Source organism: Cervus canadensis, chromosome 16, assembly GCF_019320065.1.
Source record: "Cervus canadensis isolate Bull #8, Minnesota chromosome 16, ASM1932006v1, whole genome shotgun sequence".
NCBI lineage: Eukaryota > Metazoa > Chordata > Mammalia > Artiodactyla > Cervidae > Cervus > Cervus canadensis.
The window spans coordinates 865,053-881,087 of NC_057401.1; the positions used below are offsets into that span (position 1 = coordinate 865,053).

Here is a 16,035-nt window from a genome sequence, read left to right on the forward strand (position 1 = left end):
AGCTGTTATCCTTATGGGGATCCCTTTGTGTGTTATTTATTGTTTCTCCCTTGTTGCTTTTAATATTTGTTCTTTGTGTTTGATCTTTGTTAATTTGATTAATATGTGTCTTGGGGTGTTTCGCCTTGGGTTTATCCTGTTTGGGACTCTCTGGGTTTCTTGGACTTGGGTGGCTATTTCCTTTCCCATTTTAGGAAAGTTTTCAGCTATTATCTCCTCGAGTATTTTCTCATGGCCTTTCTTTTTTCTTCTTCTTCTGGGACTCCTATAATTCGAATGTTGGGGTGTTTCACATTGTCCCAGAGGTCCCTGAGGTTGTCCTCATTTCTTTTGATTCTTTTTTCTTTTTTCCTCTTTGCTTCATTTATTTCCACCATTTTATCTTCTACCTCACTTATCCTATCTTCTGTCTCCGTTATTCTACTCTTGGTTCCCTCCAGAATGTTTTTTATCTCATTTATTGCATTATTCATTTTTAATTGACTCTTTTTTATTTCTCCTAGGTCTTTATTAAACATTTCTTGCATCTTTTCAATCTTTGTCTCCAGGCTATTTATCTGTAACTCCATTTTGTTTTCAAGATTTTGGATCATTTTTATTATCATTATTCTAAATTCTTTTTCAGGTAGATTCCCTATCTCCTCCTCTTTTGTTTGACTTGGTGGGCATTTTTCATGTTCCTTTACCTGTTGGGTATTTCTTTGCCTTTTCATCTTGTTTAGATTGCTGTATCTGGAGTGGGCTTTCTGTATTCTGGAGGTCTGTGGTTCCTTTTTATTGTGGAGGATTAACCCAGTGGGTGGGGTTAGACGATTGGCTTGTCAAGATTTCCTGGTTAGGGAGCTTGCGTCAGTGTTCTGGTGCGTGGAACTTGATTTCTTTTCTTTGGAGAGCAATGGAGTGCCCAGTAATGAGTTTTGAGATGGGTCTATGTGTTAGGTGTGTCCTTGGGCAGCCTGTATGTTGATGTTCAGGGCTATGTTCCTGCGTTGCTGGAGAATTTGCGTGGTATGTTTTGCTCTAAAACTTATTGGCTCTTGGGTGGTGGTTGGTTTCAGTGTAGGTATGGAGGCTTTTGGACGGTCACTTATTACTTAAAGTTCCATGTAGTCAGGAGTTTTCTGGTGTTCTCAGGTTTTGGGCTTAAGTCTCCTGCCTCTGGATTTCAGTTTTCTTCTTCCTGTAGTCTCAGGACTTCTCCAACTATACAGCCCTGATAAGAAAACTTCTAGGTTAATGGCTAAAAGATTCTCCCCCATTAGGGACACCCAGAGAGTTTCACAGAGTTACATGAAGAAGAGGAGAGGGAGGAGGGAGATAGAGATGAGCAGGAGGAGAAAAAGGGGGACTCAAGAGGAGAGAGACAGATCTACGCAGCTGTCTGTTCCCAGAGTGTTCTCCGTAGCCCAGTCACCTACAAAGATTCACAGATTGGATTTGGAAGAGAAGGGGAAAGGAGGAAATAGAGGTGTTCTGAGGTAGAAAACAGAGAGTCAAGATTGGGAGAGAATAATCTTCGGTTTAAAAATAGGGCTTCTCTTCTTTTTTTTTTTTTTTAAGGTTATAGTGTATTGAAAATGAAAATTAAGGAGTAGTAGAGGAGTACTAGAGGACTTTAAAAGAAATAAGAGAAAAAGAAAAATAGAAAATAGAAGAGAAAAAGGAAAGAAAAAAAAAGAAAAAAAAAAGAAAGAAAAAGAAAAAAAAGAAAAAAAAAAGAAAGAAAAAAAAAAAAAGAAAGAAAAAAGAAAAAAAAAAATTTTTTTTTCCCCCATAATTAAAAAAATCGTAAAAGTCTGTGGAAATGAAAGTTAAGGAGTAATGGGGGAGTAATAGGGGATTTTAAAGGAAAATAAAAGAGAAGAAAGAAAAAAGAAAAAAAAGAAAAAAAGAAAAAAAAATTAAAAAAGAGAAAAAAGTAAAATTATATCTAGGAGTTTCTCTGGAGTTGTTGCGGTCAGTGTGGGTTCGGCTCAGTTTCAGATAGCTCCTCGTTCCAGCTTACGCTTCTCGATATCTACAGGCCCCTCCGGTGTAGTCAGTGTTTCCTAGAGGGATTTTAATCTGTTGCACCAGTCCCTTCTGAAGCGGTTCCCTTTGTTTATTTGGCTTCTGTTTGCCGGTCTCTTCAGAGCCTCATTTCCGCCCTGACACAGGCGGGCGGAGGTGGACTCTTATTCAGGTAGCTAGTTCCGTCGCTCTGCGGGGCAGGGAGGGGCTTGCGCTGCCGGGAGTGGCTGGCACTATGGGGATGGGCTTGCGCCGCGGGGATGGGCTGGGGCTGCCGGGAGGGGCTGATGCTGCTTTCTCCGTCTGCGCTGCTCAGGCTCCCGGCTGTTCTATATGGAGCGCGCCCCGCGCTGCGCGAGGTTCCAGCCCTCGGGTGTTCCACAAAAGCGCGGAAGGAAAAGCTGCGCCTGCTCTCTGTGCCTTCCCCGTCAGAGCGGTCCAGGCAGCCAGGGGCTTGGTGGGCGCACTCTCCCCAGGTGTGGCGCGCCCCCTCCCTTCCGCGGACCCAGTCTCAGTTTCCGCTGGCGCCAGTCGGGTGCGCGCGCCTTCCGCCCTCCGCGTCCCCAGCCCCAGTCCCCGCCCGCGCCGGTCGGCTGCCTGCGCCCTGTGTCTCGCCGCGACCTTCCCCTCCCCCCTGCCTCCTGCCTCCGGCGGGGCTGGGCCGGTCCGCAGCTTGCGAGCTCCTCTCTGGACCCTCTCGGTCTCTTTGTTCTGCGAACGGCCGGCAGTGTGTTCGGGCCGGTTAATTTACTCTCTCTTTTGGTCTCCCACAGTTCAAGTTGGCAACTCACAGAAGTTCCCTCCGATTGTCCTCAGGGCACTCGGGCCGGACCCTACCCCAAGCAATGCCGCCTAAGAGCTCCCGGGATGGATCTCCGTCCTTAGCTCTTTTGTCTCACTTTTTATCTTTTACATTTTGTCCTACCTCCTTTCGAAGACAATGGGCTGCTTTTCTGGGCGCCTGATGACCTCAGCTAGCGATCCGAAGTTGTTTTGCGAAGTTTGCTCTGCGTTCAGTTATTCTTTTGATGAATTTGTAGGAGAGAAAGTGGTCTCCCCGTCCTACTCCTCCGCCATCTTGGCTCCTCCGAATTGATGCTTTTGAACTGTGGGGTTGGAGAAGACTCTTGAGAGTCCCTTGGACTACAAGGAGATCCAACCAGTCCATCCTAAAGGAGATCAGTCCTGGGTGTTCATTGGAAGGACTGATGCTGAAGCTGAAACTCCAGTACTTTGGTCACCTCATGCGAAGAGTTGACTCATTGGAAAAGACCCTGGTGCTGGGAGGGATTGGGGGCAGGAGGAGAAGGGGACGACAGAGGATGAGATGGCTGGATGGCATCACCAACTCGACGGGCATGAGTTTGAGTAAACTCCGGGAGCTGGTGAAGGACAGGGAGGCCTGGCGTGCTTCAATTCATGGGGTCCCAAAGAGTTGGATATGACTGAGTGACTGAACTGAACTAAACTGAATTGAATGAAAAATGAATGTTTAGAATGTTTTTACTGCTTATTTTCCATCCGCATATCTTTGGTATAGTGGCTCTTCAAATATTTTGCTCATTTCTTTCTTTTTGGTGGGTAGGAGTGTGTTTTCTTACTGCTGAGTTTTGAAAGTTCTTTCTATATTCTGTTTGTTGTTGTTGTTGTTGTTTAATTGCTAAATTATATCCAACTTTTTGGGACCCAGTGGACTGTAGCCCACCAGGCTCCTCTGTCTATGGAATTCTCCAGGCAGTAATATTGGAGTGGGTTGCCATGTCCTCCTCCAGAGGATCTTTCTGACCCAGGGATCAAACCTGCATCTCCTGCAGCTCTTGCATTGGCAGGCAGAATCTCTACCACTGAGCCACCAGGGAAGCTCTTTATATTCTGTATACAAGTCCTTTATTAGATATATACTTTGCAAAAATTTTCTCCCAGTCTGTGATTCGTCTCTTCATTTTTGTAATAATTCCTTTCTCAGAGCAGAAGTTTTTAATTTTAAAAATGTTCAGCTGATCAATATTTTTCTTACATGTATCATGTTGAAAAATTCATCCTCAAACCCAAGTCATGTAGGTGTTTTCTCTTATGTCTTCTTCTAGAAGTTATATGATTTTACATTTAGGTCTATGATCCATTTTGAATTAAATGTTGCATAAGATATAAGGTTTGTGTCTATGTTCAGTTTTCTGCATATAAACATGGAATTGTCCCAGCACCATTTGTTGAAAAGACTATTTTTTTCTCCTCTGTCTTTGCACCTTTGTCAAAAATCATCTATTTATAAATGGGTCTATTTCTGGGCTATGTATTCTGTTCCATTAATTTATACATCTAATATTTCACAAGTACCATGCTGTCTTGATTAGTGCAGCTTTATAGTAAGTCTTGAAATTGGATAGTGTAATTCTTCCGAGTTTGTGCTTCTTCAGTACTGGCAGTATTTACTTTGAAATGACTTATTTTATTTCTAAATTGTTTCTTGAGTTCATTGCCCTTCCTTTCAAATCCTACTCTAATCATCTAAGTTTTAAAAATTCAGATTTATGTTGTTCTTTTACAGTTTATAAAATCTTAAATTTGTGTAGCTAGTTTTGAAATATTTCCTATTTTGGTTTCATCTGTTATGTGGGTACCCCTTCCTTGCATGTTTTCACTGTTTCTAAAGAGATTATTATGTTTCTTATTCTTCATTTTTCTTATAAAAATTTTTGTATGAGCTTCAATCATAATCCTCGTGGTTGCTTACTTCTTACATGAAAGAAATTTCCTGTAGTTTTATGAGGGAGGGTTGGAAAGTGATAGCTTTTTAGCTCTAAGACTCTAGAGAGCTCATTTTCAGGTTTTTTGGTTGCTGTTTTTTTTGTTGTTTGTTTTTGTGTGCATGTGTTTTTGTTTTCTGTTTGTTTGTTTTTGTTTCGTTAAGCTAATGAAAAACATAGCCTTGTATTTTCTAAGATCTGCCTCTTCTGGTGATTTCTAACATTTTCATCACAAAGGTCTCTTTTCATTTCTGCTATTGCTCCTGTTCTGATTGACTACTCCCAAAAGTTTCTTATCAACATTAGGCCCTTCTTTGGAAAAGAGCCTTGTTTTTATTAGTTTGAAGAGTTTTTAGGACCCAGAATACTCCAAGTACTATCAGTCATTATCATCATGATTCCTTTGTACTTATCATGAATTGGATTTAATCAAACTTCCTTCTAAATTGGTAACTTATCTCAGTTTGATCTGGAAAAGGTCAGTTTTCATTCCAATCCCAAAGAATGCTCAAATTGCCTCACAATTGCACTCATCTCACACGCTAGTAAAGTAATGCTAAAAATTCTCCAAGCCAGGCTTCAACAATACGTGAACCGAGAACTTCCAGATGTTCAAATTGGTTTTAGAAAAGGCAGAGGAACCAGAGATCAAATTGTCAACATCTGCTGGATCATCAAAAAAGCAAGAGAGTTCCAGAAAAACATCTATTTCTGCTTTATTGACTATGCAAAAGCCTTTGACTGTGTGGATCACAACACACTATGGAAAATTCTTAAAGACATGGGTTTGGTAAGACTACCTAACCTGCCTCTTGAGAAATCTGTATGCAGGTCAGGAAGCAACAGTTAGAACTGGACATGGAACAACAGACCGGTTCCAAATAGGAAAAGGAGTACATCAAGGCTGTATCTTGCCACCCTGCTTATTTAACTTATATGCAGAGTACATCATGAGAAACGCTGGGCTGGATGAAGCACAAGCTGGAATCAAGACTGCTGGGAGAAATCTCAATGGCTTCAGATATGCAGATGACACCATCCTTATGGCAGAAAGCGAAGAACTACTAAAGAGCCTCTTGAAGAAAGTGAAAGAGGAGAGTGAAAAAGTTGGCTTAAAGCTCAACATTCAGAAAACTAAGATCATGGCATCCGGTCCCATCATTTCATGGCAAATAGATGGGGAAACAGTGGCAGACTCTATTTTGGGGGGCTCTAAAATCACTAGATGGTGACTGCAGCCATGAAATTAAAAGACGCTTACCCCTTGGAAGGAAAGTTATGACTAATCTAGACGGCATATTAAAAAGCAGAGACATTACTTTGCCAACAAAGGTCCATCTAGTCAAAGCTATGGTTTTTCCAGTGGTCATGTATGGATGTGAGAGTTGGACTATAAAGAAAGCTGAGCGCCAAATAATTGATGCTTTTGAACTGTGGGGTTGGAGAAGACTCTTGAGAGTCCCTTGGACTGCAAGGAGATCCAACCAGTCCATCCTAAAGGAGATCAGTCCTGGGTGTTCATTGGAAGGACTGATGCTGAAGCTGGAAACTCCAATACTTTGACCACCTGATGCAAAGAGCTGACTCATTGGAAAAGACCCTGATGCTGGGAAAGACTGAAGGTGAGAAGAGAAGGGGACAACAGAGGATGAGATGGTTGGATGGCATCACTGACTCAATGGACATGAGTCTGAGTAAACTCCAGGAGTTGGTTATGGACAGGGAGGCCTGGCGTGCTGCAGTCCATGGGGTCACAAAGAGTCAGACATGACTGAGCGACTGAACTGAACTGAACTTAGTTTGATCACTGTGTTTCCCAGTGAGTATATATTGGTAATTTTAGCAATCTCCTGTTCTCAAGTTCTTCTTTCTACTTTCTCCCACACAGATGAGACAACACAACAGTATTATAACCATCAGCTGTGCCACCACCCGCCAGCTTTCACTAGGGAGGTGGGTGTTTACTGGGATATTTTGTCAACAAGTTTTATTGTAGATGTTGTCTGTGTGTCTTTGCTTTTGTTACCCTAGTTGTTAAGCATGTTTTGAAGGGAGGAATGTTCAAATGTTTAACTCACCTTGCCTTCCTTGAATAAGCCAAACTTGACTATAATAAATCCCTTTTGGGTATTGCCAAATTCATTTTGCTAATATTTTGTTAGGAAATTCAGATAAATATTCATGAAATATGATGTATGCAATCCATACTTTTATATTTTCTCTTGAAATGCTTTGTTGGGTTTTGCTATAAAGGTTATGCTCTCCAAATGACTAAAGTTGATTTTCTTTATAGAATGGGTTTATGTTAAATTGATACTATTTATTTCTTAAAACTTTGGTACAATTTACTGATGAGGCCATCTGAGCTTACACAGTTCTTAGGGAAATGTTTAGATTAAATTAAAGGCTTATTTCATTTAATTTAAATTAAAGGTTTACTTAGATTTAGGATTATATATATTTTCTACTTCTTGTTTCAGTTTTTAATTTCAGTTTCAGTTTTAGTTTTAGTTTTCAGTTTCAGATTTAGGATTACATATATTTTCTACTTCTTGTTTCAGTTTTTAATTTAGTCTTCCTTCTTTTTTGCTTTCTTATAAGTCTTGTTGGTTTTTATAATTTTTTCAAGAATGAAAGGCTGATTCTTCAGAGTTTTCACCTCACACACTTCTGCTATCACTCGTTTTCTACCTTCTACTTTCCCTAGTTCCTGTGCATGTTCAGTCGCTCAGTCGTGTCCGACTCTTTGCAACCGCATGGACTGTAGCCCACCAGGCTTCTCCATCCATGGAATTTTCTAGGCAAGAATACTGGAGTGGTTTGCCATCCTATTCCAGGGCATCTTCCCAACCCAGGGATCAAACCTGTGTCTCTCTGCATTTCCTGCATTGGCAGGCAGATTCTTTACCACTGGGAAAGGAAGATGCTTCATACAGGTATTTTAATAAAGATTTTAATCTTACTTCATTTTAAATAGGTACTATACATAAATCAAATAATATGCTTAAAGGCTATACATTTTCTTCTAGGCATGACTTTGGCTGCAATCCATACTTTGTGATATACTGGATGTTTATTAACATTCTAAAAAATATATCTTCCAATTTCCATCGTGAAATGTTTTTTGACTCACAGATTATTTACAGGAATGTCATTCAGTTTCTAAATATTTTGAAAATTTCTACTTACTGCTTTTTTTTGTTGTTGTTGATGTCTGTATTTCTACTGTTGTCAGAGAAAATGCTCCTTATGATTTTAATACTTTGATAACTGTTGAGACCTGCTTTCCAGACCAGTATTTCATAAAAGTTCTACACGAACATAAAAAAATGGTTATTCTATACTTCCTGGCTGCATTGTTCTCTTTGTTTCAATTAGGTCAGGTTTATAAACCTTGTCATTAAAATATTCTATACTGTTACTAACAATTTTCTCTGCCTGTTCATCAATTAAAGGATCTTATCTTAAATGATTAGAAACTTGTCTCTTTATTCATTTAGTTTTGTCAATATTTGTTTTCTGTATTTTCAGAATATGGTTTTAATATGCACTATACATGGAACCACAGACTGGTTCAAAATTGGGAAAGGAGTACATCAAGGCTGTATATTGTCACCTGCTTATTTAACGTACATGCAGAGTACATCATGCAAAATACGGGGCTGGATGAAGCACAGCTAGAGTCAAGATTGCCAGGAGAAATATCAACAACTTCAGACAAGGCAGAAAGCAAAGAGGAACTAAAGAGCCTCTTGATGAAGGTGAAAGAGGAGAATGAAAAAGCTGGCTTAAAACTCAACATTCATAAAACTAAGATCATGGCATCGGCCCCATCACTTCATGGCAAATAGATGAGGGAAAAAGTGGAAACAGTGACAGATGTTATTTTCCTGGACTCCAAAATCACTGTGGATGGTGACTGTGGTCACAAAATTAAAAGACACTTGCTCCTTGGAAGAAAAGCTATGACTAACCTAGACAGCATATTAAAAAGCAGAGACATCACTTTGCCTATCAAGGTCTATATAGTCAAAGCTATGGCTTTTCTAATAGTCAGGTATGGATGTGAAAGTTGGACCACAAAGAAGGCTGAGCACCAAAGAATGGATGTTTTCGAACTGTGGTGCTGGAGAAGACTCTTAAGAGTCTCTTGGACAGCAAGGAGATCAAACCAGTCCATCCTAAAGGAAATCAATCCTGAATATTCATTGGAAGGACTGATGCTGGAGCTGCAACACTTTGGCCACCTGATGCAAAGAGCCGACTGATTAGAAAAGACCCTGATGCTGGGAAAGATTGAGAGCAGGAGGAGAACAAGGCGACAGAGGATGAGATGGTTGGATGGCCTCACTGACTCAGTGGGCATGAGTTTGAGCAAACTCCAGGAGATAGTAAAGGACAGGGAAGTCTGGCTTGCTATAGTTCATGGAGTCGCAAAGAAGTCAAACACAACTTAGAGACTGACAACAACTAATACATATATGCATACTACACAATAGTATGTCAAATGCAGATTTGCTGTACCTTCCTGATTTATTTACTCCTTTATCATTATGAAACATCCCTCATTATCTCCATTAATGTTTCTTGTTTTGACGTTCATTTTATCTGTGTTAACTTAGCTACATCAACCTACTGGTTAGTGTCTTCACAGTGTCATTGTCTATCCTTTTACTTTCAACTTTTCTCTCTCTTTTTGCCTAATGTTCCTCTTTTGTAAGAATCATATAATTATTGTTTTCTTTTAATCCACCCTGACAATCTGTGTCTTTTAAAGTATTCATCATTATCATACAAAATAATCATGATACATTTGTATTTAAATATGTCATCTTAATATTTGTTTTCTTTGTCTCATTTTATTCTGTGTTCCTTTTTCTTTCCCTTTATCCCTTATTTGAATTAGCAACATTTTTTGGTATCATTTCTCCCCCTACTAAGTTATATTTTTTTAACTATCCTTTTTAATAGCTATCTTACAGATTATAATATGCATCCTTGATTTAATAAAGCAATAAACTCTAAAAACATCAGCACCACTATCACTTTCTGCATAATTCAAAGATCTTCAAACACTTAAACTCCATGGACCTTCCCAATTTTGTACTACTTTTCCTACCCTAAGCTTCTTCTAAAGTAGAACAGTCAAATCCCATCTCCTCCTTAACACTGACTTTTTGAACAGATCAGGGCAGTTATCTTGTAGCATGTTCACAGGATTTACTTGTTTTCTCATGGGTTTATTTAAAAACCTGCTCCTATTTACTTCCTCAAAATCAGAAGCAAGCTCTAGCTGTTAGATTTAGACTAAGTATATTTAGTCAATGCTTCGAATTTTATATTTTGTCACATCAGGAACGTGATCATTCCAACCTCATAATGTTATATGGATTAAATGAGATGGCCTATATCATTACTAAAATGGCATCTGATGCATAATAGGGAAAGAAGAGAGATTCCCAACCTCAGCACTAACAACATTTTGGGCTGGGTAATTCTTTGTTCTGGGAGCTGTTCTATACATTGTAGAAGGTTCAGCAGAACTTCTGACTTCTACTCATTACATGTCTTCAGCATCCTGCAGTTGTAATAAGGAAAGACGTCTGCAGATATCACCAAGGGTCCTCTGGTGGGAAAAACTGGTCCCAGTTCAAAACCACTGTATTTGATAAATATTCTACAAGTGCCTACTATTAGCATCACGCTTTGCACAAGGCTTTGGGAGTAGCAGTTAGATGGAATGCAATGCCTCATTCAGTATACTCATAGTTCTGGGGATAGACAATCAGGCAAACAAGAAAGTAAAATATGGCATAAAGGCTATGATGCGGACCATCATGTGTAGTCATGACAGAAGGAGCACCTCACTCAATCTGGGGCAAGTGTCCTTTCATGAAGAAAGAGAGAATTCCTCTCAGCAGAGACCTGAAGGATAGAATTCTCTCCCTTTTCCCCGTAATCCCTGAAAGAGATTACACCACTAATGACCATCTCAAATGAAAATAAACATTACAAACATGTTACAATTTTCAGCCTCCTTTTTAGAGTATGATCAATACAGATTATTCTACTATGAAATACAGAGACAGAGGTAAATTAAGCCAGCAGTTAGGAAGATCCCCTGGAGAAGGGAATGGAAATCCACTTCAGTGGATTCCAAGTATCTTGCCTGGAGAATCCCACGGACAGAGGAGCCTGGTGGGCTACAGTCCATTGGCTCACAAAGAGTCGGATGTGATTGAACAACTAACACTTTCTTTCACTTTCTTTCAGTGGCTAGGGATGCAACGGCACAAACAGCCATCTACCTCTTCCGCTGCTAACAGCAAATACACTGTGGGGGCAGACTGGACATCCCAAACCAGACAATCACTAGTCAGAACACACTAGTCATCTCTCTCTCTCTCTCTCTCTCTCTCTCTCTCACTCACACACACCCCAATGCTGAAAGGCCTTCAATGAGGGAGGCTGTCCAGCGGTGTGTACTAGTCCAGCTGCCTACACTTCCACTCTTCTTCCTGACCAAGTGTTTTTTCACTCACAACAGAAGTCCGAGACGATCTGGCTATTCACTAAGCCTGTTTTCTCTACTTACAGCACATATAGCTCAACAGTTTTCTCAGCCTCCACTGTGGCCATGTGACTGAGTTTCAACCCAAGGCATCTAACAGCACAAGTGATATGTAGTCTTTCCAGTTCTTTCCCATGTAAACCTCCCACTCGCAGTCCTTCCTACTGTTTCCCAGTCCAGTGGCTTGATGAAGACAAATAATGGTACCCCAGAAGCCAAGATTTAAAGATGGCAGAGTGGAGAAGCAGGAGTCCTTGTCACGAAGTCTCCCCTTAGAGAAGAAAAGCCCAGCAACCAGGAATGCCCACACTAGGTTTTCTATGAATAAGAAGTAAACTTCCACCCTGTAAAGCCATGAAATTTGAGTGTTTATCTAGTACAAAAAGCTAGGTGACCTTTCTAATACACCAGAGGAGAGAAATAGCCAGGTTTACCCTACAACTGTAATCCTCTCAGTCCCCTAGACATGCAAGATATTTCAGCCATATTCACCAAGCCAAGGAAAAGTGCCTTTTTCTAGACTATTCCACTGATATTCCCCAGAGTTCAGTGGGTATGTGAGAGGCTGTTTGCAGGGCCATTGCTAAAGATCACACTTCATCTCATGTCTGCAGCACAGAAATATAGAAGGAGGTGGGCTTTGATGTCAGACAGATGTGGCTTTGAATCTTGGCTCCCTCTCGCAATCCTTTGGCTTCATCTCCCTCAGCCTCTGTTTCTTCATCTACAAAATGAGCGTAATCACACCTCACAGGAATTTTGTGGGGATAAAACAACAGATAGTATGTAATATACTGGCACAATTCCCAGCATGTCCAAAGTACTCCATTAGTTCCTTCCCAGCAACCATGAAATTAATGAATTGGGAATTTATTTACACTTCTAATCAGAAGAATAAGCAAGAAGTGGCCTCATGACAAAGGATTTTGTATTTATTCATCCACATGAATGTTGAGTGCTTCATACAAAGGAAGCAAGTTCAACAAACATTTTATTTTTTTCCTTGGTCTAAATAAGGAAAAGAGTTAAAATTTTAAGAAATGAAGCCCTGGTGGCTCAGACAGTAGAGAATTTGTCTGAAATGCAGGAGACCTGAGTTCGATCCCTGGGTCGGGAAGATGCCCTGGAGAAGGGAATGGAAACTCACTCCAGTATTCTTGCCAGGAAAATTCCATGGACAGAAGAGGTGGTGAGCTACAATCCACGGGGTCACAAAGAATTGGACACAACTGAGCAACTAACACTGTCACTGTCAAAGGTATAAACAGTGGGAACATTCATTGTTTTTTAAATCTGTTTTCCCTTGTAAGAAATTAATGTCCTATTTTTAAACCAACAACAGTGGGACCTTTGACCCGGAAAGAAAACAATAAATGAGACAGTTCATCCCACAGAGTGGGGTGTAAGGATTTTGCTGGGTAATATCCCTTCCCTTTCTCAGGTCACCCCAGATAGAATGACTCCAAGGGAAAAGAAGGCAAATCACAAAGCTAACCAGTTGTTGCAGGCCCACCACTGTAGATAAGACAGGCAAATCTGGGAAGATCCTCCTAGGTAAGTTGGAGGAGCAGTGAGCTGCTACATCCTCGCCCCCTGAATGAAGAAGGAGGCGGCTGAAATATCAGGTCAACCGGGATACAGAAGGAAGCACGGAAAAAGCCGCCCACCAGAATGACTGAGTGCTCCTGGGGACAATCCCCTCTCCAACGGCGCAAAGCAAATATCCAGACGCTCTGAGCTGCCAGATGTGATTAACCGAGGAAAGGTGAATCTGCCCACTCAACTATCTGAGGAGCCCCCTTACCATGGTGACCCAAGAATTTTCTGCAAAAGCATTAATCAACAGAACAAATGGAGGTGCCATCCATCTTCCATCTCCACGCCCTTTCATTCTCTCCCTCTGACAGAGTCAGAACAGTGGGCTATTTTTAAACCACTGGCAACACAATCTCTCCTGGAAGCATGGGGGCTTCCTGACATGGGCTGATGCTCCCTCAGGGGAGACGCAGGACCACCTGCCTGTCCGTCTTCTCCTGCGACAGTGGGACAGAGAGGCCTGAAGCAGAGGGCCTGAGGAGGGAGCCTGCTCCCCTGCACAGGAGCAGGGGGCATCTGATGCTGGCTTCCACGGCAGGGATAACCAACTGTGGTCCTTCTTCACCCACAAGAGCGAAGGCTGAGGCTTGGGCAGGAACCAGCCCCATGCACAGCTACCCAGAGAGAGCTCAAGGCCAGGAGGCAGAAAAACAAGCTCCAGATGCCAATCCTAGCATCTTTTGAAGAAAAAAAAAAGATTAAGTGGATCTCAGTGTCTCTTTAGCAGGCATCCAATATGCTCTAAATATAATAGCAAACATTTTATTAAACATTGGGGCTTCTTCTGTTTTTTTTTCCTTAGAGAGGCCACAATGAAGCCAATTTACAAACAAATAAGGCTTTTCAAAAAGGGGGTTGTGTGTACTTACAATCGCTCCAGCTGCTTCAGATCCTGGAAGGCACCTCTCTCGATGATGCTGACCTGGTTGTCTTCCAGATGCCTGGAACCAAAGAGGTAGCAACGGTCAAAGAAGAACAAGGCTCACGGATTCTCGTACTAGGCTTAGGGCCATGCAGGCATGGTCACTCAGCCCCTCCCGTGACCCTCTGATGCCCACCCCTCCCCCGCAGCCGGGATCAGTCTGGTGGGACAAGATACTTCACATCCCAGCTTGGTGCCACGGTAACCAGGGTTTCGCCGCCTGCACACTTCTACCTGACAGATTGGTTTCCATGCCTCTATTTTAAGAATGTTCTCAGCAAATGTCCTCCCCCCTCTAAGCACTGCAGGATGTTGCACAGAAAAAGAAGAGGTAAAAGCTGCTTCTTATAAAAAAAAACACACATATATTCAGCATCTCTTCCCTCGGAACTCCCTCCTCCGAAGATTCAAAAATACTTCATTATAAAGGGCTTTCTCTGCTCACTCTGTCTCTGGGTCACCTGAAAGAAAGGCTGAAGCTACTGTTGGGTGTGCCTGCCCTAGGCCTGTCTGCTCCCAACGTGAAGGTGATGGTCACAAAAGCTAGGCCTCCCCAGTCATGAACTCTATGCATCTCCAAAGTCCTTCAAGCAGATGATTAAAAGTTTGATTCATGCATGTGGCATATCCTGAGAATTGAATGTACAATGAAACATTTGTTCCCCTAAGCTTAAAAAAAAAAAAAAAAAAACACTTTAAAATGAATTAGCTGAACAGTAGGAAAGAGAAGAGATGAGGCTGCACAGTTTCCATCCAGGGCTGCCCCTCATGGTCGAATGGGACTTAGCGAGGATGCAGTTGTGACTGAAGATGTTTCTTTGGAAGGTGGAGTTTTCAAAGGGCTGTATATTCCTCTGGATGAGGCAGGAGAGGTGCCCTGAGGCACCTGAAGGAAAAACAGAAGGAAGGAAGAGTAGCCTTGAAGAAGCTTAGTTTTCACTTCAAAAATGACTCCATGCATGCCAGCCCTCCACCTCTGAGATATTTCATAACCCCCTGCACTTCTCAGGCTTAACACTCAGGGCTTTGTGTTTATTTCCAAGTCCCTCTTCCTCACGATGCCTAAGAACAAAGAAGGTAAGGTCTGCTGTTCATCTTCACAGTCCCAGCCCTAACACAGGTTCCCAGCAGAGCAGCCACTTCACAGACTTAGAGTATGAATAAAACACTCAAGAGGACCTTAGGCACACACTGATTGTACATCAAAGAGAAGGCTCGTCCAGGACACATGAAGTTTCCGACTACCAGAGTGATGGAGGTGTTTGCTTTGGGTTCAATGATATTTTACATGTTTGTGAAATTGTTGCAAGTGATTAAAATTCAGGAGAGTATACACACATATACACCCCTACAAAAGAAACCCCTTTAGGAAAATCAGCTTATATTTTCAAATTTGAACAGCTGGGGCTTCCCTTGTAGCTCAGCTGGTAAAGAATCTGCCTGCAATGCAGGAGACCCCAGTTTGATTCCTGGGTTGGGGAAGATCCCCTGGAGAAGGGCTCGGCTACCCACTCCAGTATTCCTGGGCTTCCCTGGCGGTTCAGACTGTAAAGAAGCTGCCTGCAATGCAAGACCTGGGTTCGATCCCTGGGTTGGGAAGATTCCCTGGCAGTGGGCATGGCAACCCACTCCAGTATTCTTGCATGGAGAATCCCCAAGGACAGAGGAGCCTGGCGGGCTATAGTCCATGAGGCCACAAACAGTCGGACACAACCGAGTGACTAAGCACAGCACAACACAAGAACAGCGGGCCAGAATCCTCATCCACTGGGATTCACACACTGATGTTACTCCTGACCCTGCAGGCTGGCCTCATACAGGCTCCTCACGTAAAGAGCCTGGGCTCCAAGGAGTAGAAAGGCTAGGATTAGACTTGTCCAAGGAGCAGTTATGCATATCATGCCACACGGTAGGCTGTCACTCCCAGTCCTGTGTGCGCTTACCAAATTTGGTTGAGAATCCCTTTGCAGCTTTCTTACTAACTGATGGTGTGATAGTGGACTGTCTAGTCAGCCTCTCAGAGACTCAGCCTCCTCATCCGTAAAATCACAGACACACACACACAAAACCTAAGTCCTTGTGAGATTAAAAGTGGAATAAAGTGTATAAATGATCTTGCCCGGGATCTAGAGTACAATCGGAGACTTAATAAATGTTCTTTTCCTTCCCTTCTCTTTCTTTTCCATCCT

The 16,035-nt window shown here is 42.0% G+C and overlaps 1 protein-coding gene across 2 annotated transcripts in view; it reads right to left on the reverse strand.

Annotated features, from left to right (window-relative positions):
- SLIT3 (slit guidance ligand 3) overlaps nt 1–16,035 on the reverse strand; it is a 717,262-nt gene that overhangs the window by 641,297 nt on the left and 59,930 nt on the right. For both annotated transcript variants that reach the window (XM_043488926.1, XM_043488927.1), the window contains exon 3: nt 13,794–13,865. In XM_043488926.1, coding sequence (XP_043344861.1) covers nt 13,794–13,865 — 72 coding nt within the window. The remainder of the gene's footprint in view (nt 1–13,793; nt 13,866–16,035) is intronic.